The sequence below is a fragment of the Cicer arietinum genome, chromosome 8, assembly GCF_000331145.2.
Source record: "Cicer arietinum cultivar CDC Frontier isolate Library 1 chromosome 8, Cicar.CDCFrontier_v2.0, whole genome shotgun sequence".
NCBI classification, from domain to species: Eukaryota; Viridiplantae; Streptophyta; class Magnoliopsida; order Fabales; family Fabaceae; genus Cicer; species Cicer arietinum.
The window spans coordinates 494,038-510,266 of NC_021167.2; the positions used below are offsets into that span (position 1 = coordinate 494,038).

General features: G+C 32.9%; 2 protein-coding genes across 3 annotated transcripts; both read left to right on the forward strand.

Annotated features, from left to right (window-relative positions):
• Window positions 1-259: 259 nt before the first annotated feature.
• On the forward strand, window positions 260-5,515 carry LOC101505184 (protein phosphatase 2C 70). The gene is made up of 12 exons (XM_004511287.3): window positions 260-484; window positions 605-995; window positions 1,096-1,271; window positions 1,386-1,544; window positions 2,953-3,096; window positions 3,199-3,260; window positions 3,791-3,926; window positions 4,073-4,167; window positions 4,580-4,695; window positions 4,788-4,917; window positions 5,158-5,212; window positions 5,301-5,515. The coding sequence occupies exons 1-12, from the start codon at window positions 350-352 to the stop codon at window positions 5,457-5,459; spliced, it is 1,758 nt and encodes a 585-aa protein (XP_004511344.1). The 5' UTR covers window positions 260-349; the 3' UTR covers window positions 5,460-5,515.
• Window positions 5,516-6,813: 1,298 nt separating this feature from the next.
• Window positions 6,814-14,257, forward strand: LOC101505504 (probable ATP-dependent DNA helicase CHR12). Of its 2 annotated transcripts, XM_004511288.4 has the most exons (11): window positions 6,814-7,299; window positions 7,733-7,797; window positions 8,088-8,276; window positions 8,480-8,629; window positions 9,006-9,401; window positions 9,560-9,819; window positions 9,947-10,165; window positions 11,237-11,444; window positions 11,519-11,672; window positions 12,111-12,716; window positions 13,361-14,257. In XM_004511288.4, the coding sequence occupies exons 1-11, from the start codon at window positions 7,029-7,031 to the stop codon at window positions 14,053-14,055; spliced, it is 3,213 nt and encodes a 1,070-aa protein (XP_004511345.1). In that variant the 5' UTR covers window positions 6,814-7,028; the 3' UTR covers window positions 14,056-14,257. The 2 variants fall into 2 exon arrangements, with proteins under 2 accessions (XP_004511345.1, XP_004511346.1); XM_004511289.4 differs by lacking the exon at window positions 6,814-7,299 and having other exon boundaries at window positions 7,739-7,797; window positions 8,071-8,276.
• The last annotated feature ends 1,972 nt before the right edge of the window (window positions 14,258-16,229 follow it).

Here is a 16,229-nt window from a genome sequence, read left to right on the forward strand (position 1 = left end):
TGATAAATACCGATATTTTTAGATTAATTTTGAGTTCAATTATGATATTTTGCATAAGAATATACCTCTAGATAATATATGGAACCAAAAATTATTAATTTTTTTGACTAATTAATAAAAAAATTGTTGAAATTTAAGATGAAATGGAGAGGAAAAAATTTTGTAAAAATTAAGGTAATTATATGGCTTTATTTCCCTTAATAAGCTGCAATAATAATTGGTAAATGTAAAAATTGATTGAAAAAAAAAAGTGTGACCATTTCAAAGAGCGAGGTTGTCGCAAACCCAAACCCAATCTGAAGTGATCTTTCTGAAGCGAGAAGAGGAGAGAGAGAAGAGAGAGAAAGAGATGAGTACGATGCTACAAACCATTGTGACAGTGCTTCTTCTCCTTATGCTTCTTCTCATCATCATCTTCCTTTTCTTTCTCTTCAAACCATGGCGCTTCTTTTTCTCTTCTCGCTTTCGCTCTTCTACCATCAAGGTACGTTACTCCTCCTCCTATTTTATCATTATTATTATTATTATTATTTTTTCAAACATTTCATTTTCTTAACCTAATAATCTCAAACTCTGATCCCAATCATATTGATCATTAATCTAGGGTTCTGTTGGTGAGTTAGATAGACCTCTCGTTGAAGACGATGTAAATAATCAGAATAATAATATTCATAATAATAACGAATTGCCTAGAGATTATGATCTTGAAGGTGCGTGTTATCCTAATGAAGTTAATTTTCGTTCTCCTCGAACACATGGACAAGGACTTGTTCATAAACAAAGGCTTCAGAACCTTTCTGTTTCACCTAATTTCCCTCAAGGTGGTGATAGTTTGGTTTTAGATGTTATCCCTGATCATTCTGAAGATGTTGATGTTGTTCAACCATTTAAGTTTCCACCTCCTCCTATATTAGCTCAAATTCAAAAGCAAAGTACACAGAATCATCAAAATGATAGATTGCAAGACTTTGTGGAAAGAGATATTACTGATCAAAGTAATTTCTTTAACTTTTTTAGTGATTTATTTGCATTGTTTGCTTTGTGTATTTTGCATTGTCTTAATGTGCTCAACATATCTTTCTGTTAGAAGTGCAGGAAGTTGCCTCACTCTGGAGGTTATAAGTGGTCCTTCTTGCGGACTACGATGTTCTGTACAGTCCACTAATCCCTCTCGTCTACCGCTGACGTTGGGAAGGGTTTCTCCTAGTGATTTGTTGATAAAGGATTCGGAAGTTTCGGGAAAGCATGCTTTGATAAAGTGGAATTTGGATGTAAACCCTTCACCTTTCTGTTTATGTTAGACTTGTAATTTGATTATTTTAAGATGTGTGTGTGTGTATGTTATTCTGTGCAATGATTAATTGTTGCTAAAATTGAATTTTCAGAAGATGAAATGGGAGTTGGTGGATATGGGTAGCCTGAATGGAACACTTTTGAATTCTAAGTCAATCAACCATCCAGACACTGGAAGTAGGCATTGGGGAGATCCAATGAATCTTGCTAATGGAGATGTTATAACACTTGGAACAACGTCGAAAATAATTGTAAGTGTTGTGACTGAACCACCTTAGTTGAAGGTGCATCCTATTTTTATGTTTAGATTTTTTATTATCATAGATGCAAAGGTTGCTTAAACTAGTATGCATGCTCTTAGCTGTGTGAAGAGATTATATGTTGATTTTACATGTTAAAAAAGTTTAAGTTGGTAATTTATAATTACAGTGTGTTTTGCTCTCCTTTACGGTCCAAGTTTATTTTTCATGGAAATATATTGTTTTGGAATTCATTTGAATGTCAACTCCTGCCCTGTTTCATGTAGGCAGATATATAAGGGGGAAATTTTATTGATAAAACATAGAATGTTACTATTTCTGTGAGATACATTTAGTATAACTTATATATTAAAAATGTGACTTTAGCGAAATCAAATCTGGAATTAGTTCTTATTTTTTGGTTTAAGTATGTTCATCGCTGAAAAAATGCCGTTTTTGAAGTTTGTCTCTAATTGGATTTTATTCCTTTTTTAGTTCTTACATTTAACAAAATTGTGCATTTTTAGTCCCTAAAAGAAATGTGTTTTCAATCACTAATGAATGCAATGAATAAAAATGAGTAAAATTCAAATAGGGACTAATATTGAAAAGTCACTATTTAAGGAATTAAAAATTTATTAAATCATTAATTTTTTGCATTTACCAAGTTCCATTAATTGTTGTTCAATTAAAACAAACTCTTCATATGCTTTTCCAAAGTCTCTATTGTAATTACATTTTAATTTTAATTGTTAGAATTACTTACTCTTCCAATTGTTAGAGGTAATGGGAGATAGTGTTGTCGATGGCGGAGAGCCCAAAATCCGCTATTTTTGGCTGCCATATAAACCGCCATAGCCGCCATTGCGTGTAAAATGAGCATGGCAAGTTGTTGAAATCTCACCACCACTTTCTGCCATGGCGCCAGCTGCCATGGCTGCCATTTGATAACACTGGTGGGAGACCAAAGAAAAATACAGGCCAAATCATTAAATGGGATTTGGAGTTAGGGTCTATTATTACAGTGTTGTCAAATAGCCGCTATAGCATATTGGAATTTGAACAAATTTCTATTGCTGTGCAATAGGCTATTTAGTACAAAGTTTTGTCAAAATAGACGTGATTGTGGCGCTATAGCACTTCAACATAGGGAAATTTGAACAAACCGCTATTTTCCACGTTCCGCAATTGACGACACTGTTTTTAAATATGATTCATGACAGAGCTTTATGACGTAGATTGATCAATGTAGCCAATCCCACGTGTCTGTAATTTACACTGACATGTTATACTCGAAGTGAGTATCGATTTCTGAGTATGTTGTTGTGGTTACTTTTTTATGCTATTATAGATTTTTTGTTTTTAAACTAAAACCATTCATCTTTAACTGGCTATGTGATTTAATGTATGATATTGACAGGTTCATATTGCTTCGCAAAATCATCATCACATTCCCTTTGGAGTCGGTATGGCATCAGATCCCATGGCTTTACGTCGAGGAGGAAAAAAACTTCCTATGGAGGATGTGTGCTATTATCAATGGCCTCTACCTGGGCTGGATCAGGTTCTGGATTTATTAATCACTCTCCTTCAATGTAGATCTCTTCAACTGCTTTATTTCTCACTTTCCAAAGGGAGCTAACCCACTTCTCTGCCTAATTTTCAGTTTGGACTTTTTGGCATTTGTGATGGGCATGGTGGTGACGGGGCTGCCAAATCTGCTAGCAAGTTAGTATTTTATGCCTTAGGTCAGCCATGTTTGATGGTTGCCATTTTAATGAAACTCATTGCCTGCCAGTTCTATACTTTGCCCTATGTTGGTGACTATGAACAGTCAACTTGATGAATAGAAATAAATTATTCTAGGCAAAGTGGATTTTGTCAATAGTTGTGGACTTTGAAGGTGGACCTCCGTAATTCATTAATGTGCATATCAGTATTATATCTGAAGATCTTCGACTAATCGTTCTACAGTTTGTCCTTTCTGTTACAACTTTCTCTCGCATCCTTTAGTAACTTAGATATATCTAGTATCTACTCGTAATTAAAACTAGTTAATGCTAATTATAGGTGTCTGGACAAATAATTTTGCTATCTGCAATTTGCAAGGAAAAACTTAGACCTATAGTAAAAGGAAACATTTATCAAGAAATGCATTCCTTTATAATGAATTAACCTTCAGTGCATTTTTTTCACCATCCAAAGTCATTGTTCTCTATCTGCAAAACATTACTGACTTTCTGTAATTATTTTTTCAGACTTTTTCCTGAGATAGTTGCTAGTATATTATCGGATTCATTAAAGAGGGAGAGGGTTTTGTCACTTCGTGATGCTTCAGATATTCTCCGAGATGCATTTTCTCAAACAGAAGCACGCTTGAATCACTATTATGAGGTACTGTATGCTCATGTTGATCTTGTTTACCTTAGGTGTGCTCACTTTGTTTAACTTATCCTTATATGCATGAGTTTTTGGTCTTATTTTCTATTCTTAACTGTTGTATTTATGGTTTGTATATTTTGATAACAAACTCTATGCAGGGATGTACAGCAACAGTGCTTCTGGTGTGGGCTGATTGTGATGATAATTTCTATGCACAATGTGCAAATGTTGGAGATTCTGCCTGCATTATGAGGTGTGTTTATCTAGCCAACTGGAATGCTTAGAATGACTTGTTTGATTTTGGAATAGGTTATGGGTAGGCAACATGGTATTGGGCTATCAGAAACAAAATAATATGGTTATGAATTTATGATGGTTGATGCTAGCTTCTCTTTTCTTGCTATGTTGAGATTCATGTAGTTCTGGAACTTTCAAAGTGGATTGCAGAGATAGTTGGTGAATGAAGACTCGGTTAGAATTTTCAAGTTGCTGTTGATAGGAATCTGCAGTTTTATCTAGTTTTCATGGCATTTTGATATAGGCATATATACAACGGCAGCACCAATAGATGCTAGTGGTTATGCTTGCTTAAAAAGAATGGAATTCGTGTGTGTGTGTGTGTACTTTATGCCTGTATGAAATTCATTGTTAATTATTTTTGTCAGTGTTAATGGGCAACAAATGAAGATGACAGAAGATCACAAGATAACAAATTATTCTGAAAGACTCAGAATTGAAGAGACAGGTGAACCATTGAAAGACGGGGAAACACGACTATATGGTATGACGGAGGAAAATTCACTGAAACAGAATTTTCTTCGGCTACAATATTGACATGGCAATTTGCTGATTGTGGTCCTTAACTTGATACAGGTATAAATCTTGCAAGGATGCTTGGGGACAAATTCCTAAAACAGCAGGATTCCCGGTTCAGTTCAGAACCTTATATAAGCGAGGCCGTCCATATTCACCAAGCAAGCAAGGCTTTTGCTGTTCTAGCTAGGTGATTTTGCTTCTGATGCTTTTATAAATTTCCATAGCTAAACGTAGATTCTAAAGTGAGTTTGTGTGAGTGAAGACATAAGGGTGTGTTTAATTGTGGTGAAACAACTGGTTTTGTTTTGCAAAATCCAACCCATGTCTTTCCCACCTCAAATAGTTCAGTCACTTGTTTTTTGTTTGAACATTTGCACGTTTTCTTTCAACCATGTTGAATATAACTTGGTATCTGTTAAATTTTCAGTGATGGGTTATGGGACGTTGTCAGCTCGAAGAAGGCAGTTCAGCTAGTGCTTCAGGTTTTCTTAACTTTTTCTATTTGTAATAATATTTCTTTTCCTATTTCTCACCAACTTGCTCTAATAGTTTGCTTTCTGAATTCCACAGATGAGGGAGAGATACTATACAGAGAAAGAGATTACAGCAGAAAAGACTGCTAGTTTGTTGTTGAGTGAGGCTAGAACACTCAAAACGAAGGATAATACCTCCATAATATTCTTAGATTTTGATACCTTCAATAGTTTCTCTTGTAAAGTTGAATCCTAGTATGACTTAGAAATAGTGTTACAGTAATTATCATACATAATTTTTGTTCTCTGGAACTCGATCCATTTTCTGTTCTTCTCAAGATCACCTCATGATACAAAAGAAAACAACTCTCTGGTATAAAAAAAAATAATTCTAATTGCTGAAACGGTAATAATGAACTAGTAATCCCTTAAAGATACAACGACGGTCATTTTATTCACATATGAATAATTGAAATTATGGTAAAATCTCTAAATTTGTACTATATCTAAGGATGTAAGAACCTAAATCAATTAAATTAGTTTGGTTTATTTTTTTCCTCCATGTTTGGTTCTATAAACCAAACCAAACATATTCGACTTCCATTTGTTTGGATATTGATTTATGTCAATTAAAACCGATGGTCTCCAGACTCAAACAAAATCATTATATTTTAGAATTATTATTTTTTATTTTACGTTATATTAGTAGAATTATCTTATAAAATATATTGTACTCGTATTATTATGTACTATATTTAGAAAAAAAGTTAACTTTTTAAAATAAAATTATTAAATTTTTAAAATTGTCAATTTGATTGAACCAAACAAACCAACTCTTTATAATTTTCAAATTTGCAAAATATAAATATAAATATAAATTTAATATTTAAATTGAAAAATTGTTAATTAATTTCGTCTTTTCATCTACATATATCTTTTTTTTAAAAAATACTATATATTAAGTGACATACATATTGTCTTGAAAACAAAATTTTCGAGTAATATATAGAACCTTTGAAATTATTGTGGTAAACCAACACGGTGTTGTGAAGTGACTCTTCTAATGAAAATTTGATTTATGGAGTTATCAATTTGAAAGGTAGTTCAATTTTATGTGAGAAAAGTTGGACTTTCTTTTATGGATTTGAAGATTAATCTCATAACTAGTTTAAGTCGTGAAAATACTTTTTAAAGATTATTGAAAATTAAATATTCTAATTACGGTGATTAGTAAAAAAGTTATTGTACTAAATATGAAAATATAACTGAACTGATCGATATTCTTTAATATAAAAAAAATCAAATTACTATCTTATGACTATATTATTTGACTTTATAATTTCAAGGATAAAAAAATTAATTGATACAATGTCATTGGAATTTTTTTATATCTTCAACCATTCAAAATCCTAGTAATATGACTTTTAAATATGATTAAAATATGTTATCTATACATATCAATTAAATCTACTTTTTAATAACTAAAAAGGATGATTAAATATAATGCTTTATTTTTATTTATTATTATTGGTTCAAAACAAGGGCATATATTAGGAGGTAAATTTGGCCTTTTTAATTAATTAAATAAATAAACAGAATAAAAGAGAACGGGGATTGGCACGAGATATAGAGAGAGAAAAGAGCGAATAGAGGGTTTTGTGGTGCGAGTGATATCGCGAAATAGGTATTTTAGTTTCGCTCAAAATGTAAATGAAAACTCGCTAGCTTCGGTGACGCAGATTAATTGAAATATATTGCATGTAATGTAATGTTATGAATGAATAAATAAACATCGGTGATAAGAAGCAGGAGCAGAAGCAGAAGAATGGAGCAAGCACTAATTGGTGCACTGAATCTTGTATCTCGAAATCTCCCTCTTCCTCCAGAACTCTTCAACACCGTTTCTTCTATCTGTTACGGATCTGACACCAACTCCGATGCGCCCTCCAATTCTACACAACACCATGATTTATTCACAGACCTTCAAGATGCACTTTCCATTCAACGTCCTCATTATTCTTCCAGTTCCAAATTAAACAATGCTATCAAAACCCGTTTTCTAACTCGCTTTCACCACCGCTTAACTCAGCTTCAAGGTTACTATTTATTTACGCTAATGCTCTTTTCTATTTTTATAATTCTATCTTATAATTATGATTTTATCATCTATGCTAATCATGCACAACTTGTTGTATTTCTCAACTTACATTATGTATTTTTGGTTTTCTTATACTGTAACGAGCTTATCATAGCAAACCAACCAAGTTTTTGGCCTGGAGATTGTTTTGTGATTAATTGGAAATGATGCTTACCTTAGTAGTAGTATTCTGCAGTGTTGTTAAATAGTGGTTACAACGGAGCTATAGCGTAGCGGAATTTGAAGAAATTGCTATTATTTTGCTATATGCTATTTAGTACAAAATATTGTTAAATAGCGGCGCCATTGCATAGCAGAATTCGAACAAACTGCTATTTTCACAATCCACTATTGAAAACATTGTTATTCTACTGATTATTGTGTTCGAACAGGATTGCCTTCGAGCTGGGGAGACGACCTACAGACGAGGTGCTTGCTCGAGCTTTACGGATTAAAGGTAATATTGAGTCGTCTATTGAATCTTTCTTCCATATTAAGTGTATACTGTGAGTGTTGTTGTTTGTCATTGTCAAATTGGTTGTCAGATTGTTTATAGTGAGGCATTCAATTTTTACTTGTTTGTCGTATGCGGATGAATTTCCTTTATTTGGTATCTTGTGAACACATGTTTCCGGCGATGAAACTATTATCTTTTATATTATCGATATATGTTTTGCTTGTGTGTCAATTAAAACCGAGAAATGACATGAAACGTGTCCTTGTCGGCAAGGACTTTTTCTTTGGCAGCTAGCCGAGTTGCAGGGGAAAGTTCGGACGGAAGTGAGTTCTGAATATTGGCTTAATGTTAAATGTGCATATCCCGACAAGCAGTTGTTTGACTGGGGCATGATGCGGTTGCGGCGTCCTCCTTATGGTGTTGGAGATCCATTTGCCATAAATGCTGATGATCAAATAAGAAAGAAACGGGATGCTGAGGTGTGATTTTCTTTTTCAATGATCAACACCCTTCTCCTCCACTTGGTTTAAATCCAGTTTTTCGTGTTATGAATATATATTACCTGCTAGAGTTTGCATATATGTTGATGATGACGAGGCTCCACTTCTTTGATCCAAGAAGTAAATGAGCATGACATGATATTTATTCATAATGCTTATCTTATGTGGAACCTCAATTGCAGAGACTATCAAGATTAGAAGAGCAAGAAAAAACTCACATAGAAACCACAAAAAGAAGATTTTTCGCAGAAATACTGAATGCTGTCCGTGAGTTCCAGTTACAAATCCAAGGTTCTTTGAAGAGGAGAAAACAGAGGAACGATGCTGTTCAGGTCCTCTATTTCTTCCCCTATCTTTCATTTGTTACAAAACATTTATATTTATATGGGAAACTAAAATAACATTTGGCATACAATATAGCCTATTACAATTAGAAGTACTTGTGAACTACTTGTATAATAGTTAGATGTAATGGCAGAAATGTGTTCAGAGTGTCTATGCACTTTCGATAATATAGGATATACAAGAATTTGTTTATTTTCAAAATGTGTTAAGATGTTAAAAATGTTTGAATCTGATACTGTCTGTTTTGGCCCTCGAGAAAACTTTTATGGTATTTTAGATGTGAGTTTTGCCCATTTTTTTAGTTGAAAGATCATTTAACGTTGGCTTAATATGGATCACGAATTATCATATATAATATTGCAGGCATGGCATGGAAGGCAAAGACAACGTGCAACACGGGCCGAGAAATTGAGATTCCAAGCTTTAAAGGCTGATGATCAAGAAGCTTACATGAGAATGGTGAAAGAGAGTAAGAATGAAAGATTAACTTTGCTTCTTGAAGAAACAAATAAACTGCTTGTAAATTTGGGAGCAGCCGTTCAACGTCAAAGAGACTCCAAACAATCAAATGGTATTGAACCCTTGGAAGATTTAAAAGCTGATTTACCACAGTCAGATGTTTTAAAGAATGGGTTTTCTAAGGAATCACCTCTTGAGGAAGATGTGGATTTGATAGATTCTGATCATAATGATGACACTAGTGATTTACTTGAAGGTCAGAGGCAATACAATTCTGCTATACATTCCATTCAAGAAAAGGTAGTTATTTGTGAATTACTTTATTATAATTCTTTGATTCTTTCATATGTTGGAAAATCATGGAAGTTGTGGTGCACTTGGATTCTAACTAGCATAGGGTTTAGGGTAACTTGTTGCTTGTTGTAATTCGAACTAACTTGTAACGTAATTGTTTACAGGTAACTGAACAACCATCTACCCTTCAAGGTGGAGAATTAAGACCATACCAGATAGAAGGGCTCCAGTGGATGCTTTCTTTGTTTAATAACAACTTAAATGGAATTTTGGCTGATGAAATGGGGCTTGGGAAGACAATACAAACCATTTCGTTGATAGCATATCTTATGGAATACAAGAGTGTGACTGGCCCTTTTTTGATTGTGGCTCCAAAGGCTGTTCTGCCAAATTGGATCAATGAATTCGCAACATGGGCTCCTAGGTATGTGCAGTTTCGATGTAGAAAAATTATTTCCTAACCTAACCTGCTCTTGTGGTTGGGAGAAGGTAATGGATTCTGCACATCATATTCACTTTCTGATCACTTGTGCATTTTTCTCATGATTCAGCATTACAGCTGTTCTATATGATGGACGGCTGGATGAGAGGAAAGCAATAAAGGAAGAACTGTCAGGGGAGGGGAAATTTAATGTTCTGATAACACACTATGATCTTATAATGAGAGATAAAGCATTTCTCAAGAAAATCTATTGGAAATACTTGATTGTTGATGAAGGGCATCGATTGAAGAATCATGAGTGTGCTCTAGCAAGAACTCTGGACTCCAGGTACGACTGATATTTTGATGTTATGGTGATTTTTAATATGCTTTTCAATATTGGTTTTATACTGATGATTATGTTCACTTCCCCGACGAAGTGTTATCGTGGGTTTATTTGAGGAGAAAAGAAAATGGAGAGTGAAAAAATCAGTGTCAGGCCACCCAATATTTTTTTCCCTCTTGAGCAACGAAATAAAATGAGACAGGCTCTATGTCATTTATTTCACATTCATGTTATCCCCTTCATCTTCTCTCTGTTTCACAACCAATTCTCTCCCGGTTTCCATTTTCTCTCTCTACATTATCACCGCGAAACCGATGCAAATGCACGAGTACTTACTAGTTCTTTCTGGTTCTATTTTTTTTTAGATCCCATGGGCCTAGCTCATGCCTTCCTTCATTGTCTCACCAAAGAATGTGCATCATGTACTCCACTTCATCCACTGAGTTTAAAAAAGGAACCATATGAGTGTACCTCATATCTGTAAAGGGGCATGGGTTGTTTAGGCTCACCTCAACCTTGACCCATACCAAAACTAAATGTTGAAACCAATGCATGGTTATTCAGCCTCTGTAAGTTTTTAGATAAATTGCTTAGTCAAAACACAAGGGTTCTTAACTAACCCTCTTAATAGATTAGGTTAAATATATGTTTAAAGTCTCTATAAAAATCCATTTTTATTAGTTCTTATAATTTTTTTTTTCATTTTTTTGTCACCACTTTTTATAAAAACAGGTGTTTGGGTATTTTTAGTCCCTTTGACTAACACCACCCCATTTTTATAAAAGGAGGGACTAAAATTGACAAAAAAAATTATAGCTACTAAACTTGAAAGATCCGTAATTTTATAGGAGCTAAAAATATATTTAACTCTATTAGATTTTACTTAAAAGCATTGTTTGGGTCTGCTAAATCACTGTCATATCCTTTCTAAAACAGTTTACATAAAGCAAAATGTCTTGTTGATTTTTTATTATAATTTTCATTAGATTATACTATCTTCCATTAATATAATTGCATTAGAATTTGACAAAACAAAATTTACTAATTCTCTAATCAGTTTTTTCTTGTATGCAGCTATCAGATTGAACGGAGACTACTGTTGACTGGAACCCCAATTCAGAACAGCCTGCAGGAATTGTGGTCTCTGCTCAACTTTCTCCTTCCAAACATTTTCAATTCAGTTCAGAATTTTGAGGACTGGTTTAATGCTCCCTTCGCAGACCGAGTTGATGTGTCCTTAACAGATGAAGAACAGTTATTGATTATTCGCCGTCTGCATCAAGTGAGTTTATCTCTTGTTTCTTATTCTCTTGCTCTTATCAATGAGTTTCTAATGTGTATCATTCCCTCTTTTAGGTAATAAGGCCCTTCATACTAAGAAGGAAAAAGGCTGAGGTGGAAAAGTTTCTTCCTGGGAAATCTCAGGTCATACTCAAATGTGATATGTCAGCCTGGCAGAAAGTATATTATCAACAAGTAACTGATGTCGGCAGAGTTGGGTTAGACAATGGTTTGTGTCTCAAACGCGTTCCAGTTATCCACTGACACACACTTCTCTTAAACTTTAACTAATAAAAGTATATGTTTAACCTGAGTACTTTTAATTTGAATGTTGGCCTACTTCAGCTAAAGTTATTTGTTTATTCCCATCTCTTATCCCACTGTTCTTGGTTTTCAATAGTTGGATAGAAATATATACGTTCTACCCATCTTTAAAAAATAAATCAAAATCATTTTTTCCATTCAGTTGGATATTAATTTGTTATTGATATATTTTATGTTTGGATTTCACACTATAATAAAGAGGGAAATTTGTCTCGGCATTTTCCAACATCTTATACCTTTCATCAACAATGTTGGTTTATACATCCTTCTATGTTTTAGCCGATTTCTTGGGAACTTCAGTTACAACTTACAAACCTTTTACTAACTAGAGAACAATCTGTAGGTTCTGGAAAATCAAAAAGTCTACAGAACTTGACAATGCAACTCAGGAAGTGTTGTAACCATCCCTACCTGTTTGTGGGAGACTATGATATATATAATCGTAAGCAGGAGATTGTCAGAGCATCAGGGAAATTTGAACTTCTTGACCGTTTGCTTCCAAAACTTCGTAGAGCTGGTCACAGAGTCCTCCTTTTTTCACAAATGACTCGTCTCATGGACATTCTTGAAATTTATCTTCGACTTCACGATTACAAATTTCTTAGACTTGATGGCTCAACAAAAACTGAGGAAAGAGGTTCCCTACTACGGAAATTCAATGCTCCTGACTCTCCATACTTTATGTTTCTTTTGAGCACTCGTGCCGGAGGTCTTGGTTTGAACTTGCAAACAGCAGATACTGTAATAATCTTTGACAGTGATTGGAACCCACAAATGGATCAACAAGCTGAGGATCGAGCCCATCGCATTGGACAAAAAAAGGAAGTTAGAGTTTTTGTGTTAGTTAGCGTGGGATCAATTGAAGAGGTGATTTTAGAGCGTGCTAAACAAAAGATGGGAATTGATGCCAAAGTCATTCAGGCGGGACTTTTCAACACAACTTCAACAGGTTTGTTCTCATACTTTTGCTATGCCGATAAATTATCTGTAAGTTGCATTTTTTCGAATGATTGAAGAAAGCGTTTTTTCATGTTATTAAAAAAGGAGAGGAGTTTCTTTTGTTCACTGCTTCAGACTTTAGAGTTAATAGCCAACATTATGCTTGCAAACTGCTACTAGAGCTATAAACAAATTACATAACTCATATCTTGAATATAATTCATGGCCTTTGACGTCCTTTTATACTGAACCTACCTTGTTTTCATGCACATAGTTCTATACCATAAGCAAATGTTAGTTGTTAGTGTGTTATGTTAGTAGTAAGAGTTTGAATTTTGGACCTCTTTCGAATGTCTCAACTCTACCATTTATATAGACATCCTTTATTGAAATGTTAACACGCGCGTTTTCATCTCAACTTCTCATTTGAGAAACTTTTTTGTTGGATGAGCATTTGAACAATGTTTGAATAATAAGTTGGTTAAGATTTGCATTCACTCCCTATTCTGATTTTGAGCAATAGAAAAGACAAAAGACGTCTGCATTCAGCTTTGAACATACCTTGCCACCATTTCAATCTTCCTGTGTTTTGCTTCCTAAATCTTACTAAACTAACTATTTAAACATGAATATATGGTATTTTTATTTTTGCAGCCCAGGACAGGAGAGAAATGTTGGAGGAGATTATGCGTAGAGGTAGTAGCTCACTCGGAACAGATGTGCCAAGTGAGAGAGAAATTAACCGCCTTGCAGCCCGGTCCGATGAGGAATATTGGCTGTTTGAGAGAATGGACGAGGATAGAAGGCAAAAGGAGAATTACAGATCTCGTCTCATGGAAGAGCATGAACTACCAGATTGGGTATACTCTGCACTAAATAAGGATGATAAGGTGAAGGCTTTTGACAGCAGTAGTGTTACTGGAAAGCGGAAAAGAAAAGAAGTGGTATATGCAGATACGTTAAGCGATCTACAATGGATGAAGGCAGTGGAAAACGGACAGGATATAAATAAGCTTTCGGCTAAAGGGAAACGAAGAAACCACCTCCCTGTTGACAGCCATGCACAAACTAGTGATGATACCGGGGCAGAAGAGATGTTTTTAGAGTTGAGCAATGCAGTGACAAATGAGAGATCAAGTGAAGATACTTTTGATGTGACCCCTGCCTCTAAGAGACTCAGGCATGAAGAAATAAGTCTCCGGAAACATGAAACCGAAGATGTCGGCGTAAGTGGTTTGAACGAGCATGTGTTTTCGTGGAATACACACAGAAAGAAGAGATCAAGCTATCTTAGCCAGGGTTCATTATCTGATACCAGAGGGCAGAGTGCAAATGGAAGAGCAAGCTAGAACTGGTCGGAGTTTCAGTTTAATTATAGATGCCAGAGAGTTTCCCCAAACGTTTGAACCAGGATTCTGCTTTTAATAATGGGAGTTTCTCAATAGTTACTGGTAGATTGTTCTATCAACAAATGAAGATACCTGCAAGTTCCTTCTGGCAGTTGTAATGTAACTTTTATCGCCATTAATGTAAAATCAGTCATTTCATGAAGCCTATTTTCCCTGAGTCATTTCTATGCATACATCTAGATGGTTAAACAAGTGGATAAAAGACCACAACGAATCAAATGAATAAAACATGGTGTTATAACTAATAGTTAGAATATTGATAAAAGTCATGAAAGTGAGAAAATATTTAAATTGAATATTGATAAAAGTCATTTGTCTTCTTCGATTTATTTCCATCTCTATTGTGCGAAGATGCTTGTAGAATTCGGAAACAACTGTTTTTGGTTCTTATGGTAGAGTTTGAGAAACAATGGCATTGTTTGCAATGAAAAGTTCACCCAATACGATTCTTCTCGAGAGGTTAATTCTAGTTTTGGGCTGCATTGGCTTTCCTTTTTGCATTGCAGAGTCCCTGTTTCTTTTTCTTTGTTAAATCGTCTTTAGAAGTTTCACAATGATGAATTCATAAATGATGAATTAATAAACATATTATGATATCATGTTATATTATTGATAGAAGTCATAGAATAGATAAAATATTTAAGGATTAAATATATTTTTTATCCCTAAAAAGTTTTAATATTTTATTTTTAGTCTTTGTAAAATAAAAATACAACTTTTAATTTTTATAAAATTATCTAGTTAGTATTTTTAATTATGTCAAAATGAAATATGTTTAATTATCTTTTAATTTTTAAATTTTTGAATATTTTTTTGTAAATACGTTAAATCATTATAAAAGGTTACTCTATAAAAATTTAAATTTTTTTAATTTAATATAAATTAAATATGAATTATTAAATGCGAAAAAGTAGTGATAAAATTAATAGTAGAGAACAAAAATTAATAGTGATAAAATTAAAGTTTCTCTAATGTTAGGATTGCATAATGATAAAGACAGTTCGACTTAAAATGTCATTTATACACCTCTAGATCTTAAAAAGAGGGATACCAATTATATAAGCTAGTAAAAATAAATAGCAGTGATATTTGCTGACTCATTCATTAAACCGGTTTTTGGTAAAACTGTGAAAAAAAATCCGGTAATGAAGTCTAAATTCAAAATCGGATCTAAATTTATTTTAAATATCTGATTAAAATAGTATGATTATAATTCGATTTATTTATTAATATACAACTTATGATTTATATTTGAATTTAGTTTTTATCCACTCAACTCTAAAAAATCTTAAATCTCCAAAATACAATTTTGAATTTTCCACCTTTCAGCAGCATTTTTCGACAATTTAATTTTTTTTTTTAAATTTTAAATTGTAATTTTTCTAAAAAAATTTGAAAAAATTTCTCGAAAAAAATGGAAATGTTTTTATCGAAAAAATTTAAGAAAAAAATAAAAAAAATATTTGTAAAAAAATTGAATTTTATGGTTGATGTATATTTTTTTATTGAGCTTTCATTTTGTAAAAATAATTGATTTTTAAATATGAATAATCGTTTTTTTTAAATAACTGATTTTTAAACTATGAATAAATGATTTTTTAAAAAGTAGATATAAAAAAATAATCAATCCGATTTGGAAAAAATTTGATTTTAACATTAAATTTTTTCAAAATTAATTGTTTAATTAAAAACCAGTTATTTAATTATAATTAATTTTATAATTGGTTTTATAACTGATTTTAAACTAAATAATCAATTTAGTTATAAATCTAAATCCATATATTAATTTAAAAAATAAATATAATATATTTTTTTTATAAAAACCAACCATGTAGAACTCTAAGGTACCCTCATTCATTTTTGATGCAAAGCAAGCAAGGAAACAAAGCACAGAAGTGTTGTCACACCACTCTCCTTCCAGTACAATAATGAGTAAATCAATGACGCATAAAATATCTATACATCAGATACAATATTTTATAAAAAATTAAGGTATATATTAATAAAAAAATCTAATTTTTTTTATATAATTTAATTACAAAAATTAAGTTATTCAATTTACAATATATAATTATAATAAATATTTAAAAAATTTATAAATTGTATTTGTTCAC

Excerpts from the sequence above, each read along its gene's own strand:
- LOC101505504 (XM_004511288.4), top strand. The coding sequence starts at position 7,029 with ATGGAGCAAGCACTAATTGGTGCACTGAATCTTGTATCTCGAAATCTC. Across the intron at positions 7,300-7,732 it reads CCGCTTAACTCAGCTTCAAG|GATTGCCTTCGAGCTGGGGA; the intron begins GTTACTATTTAT and ends GTGTTCGAACAG. Across the intron at positions 9,402-9,559 it reads TACATTCCATTCAAGAAAAG|GTAACTGAACAACCATCTAC; the intron begins GTAGTTATTTGT and ends AATTGTTTACAG.
- LOC101505184 (XM_004511287.3), top strand. The coding sequence starts at position 350 with ATGAGTACGATGCTACAAACCATTGTGACAGTGCTTCTTCTCCTTATG. Across the intron at positions 1,545-2,952 it reads GAACAACGTCGAAAATAATT|GTTCATATTGCTTCGCAAAA; the intron begins GTAAGTGTTGTG and ends TGATATTGACAG. Across the intron at positions 3,097-3,198 it reads CTCTACCTGGGCTGGATCAG|TTTGGACTTTTTGGCATTTG; the intron begins GTTCTGGATTTA and ends CCTAATTTTCAG.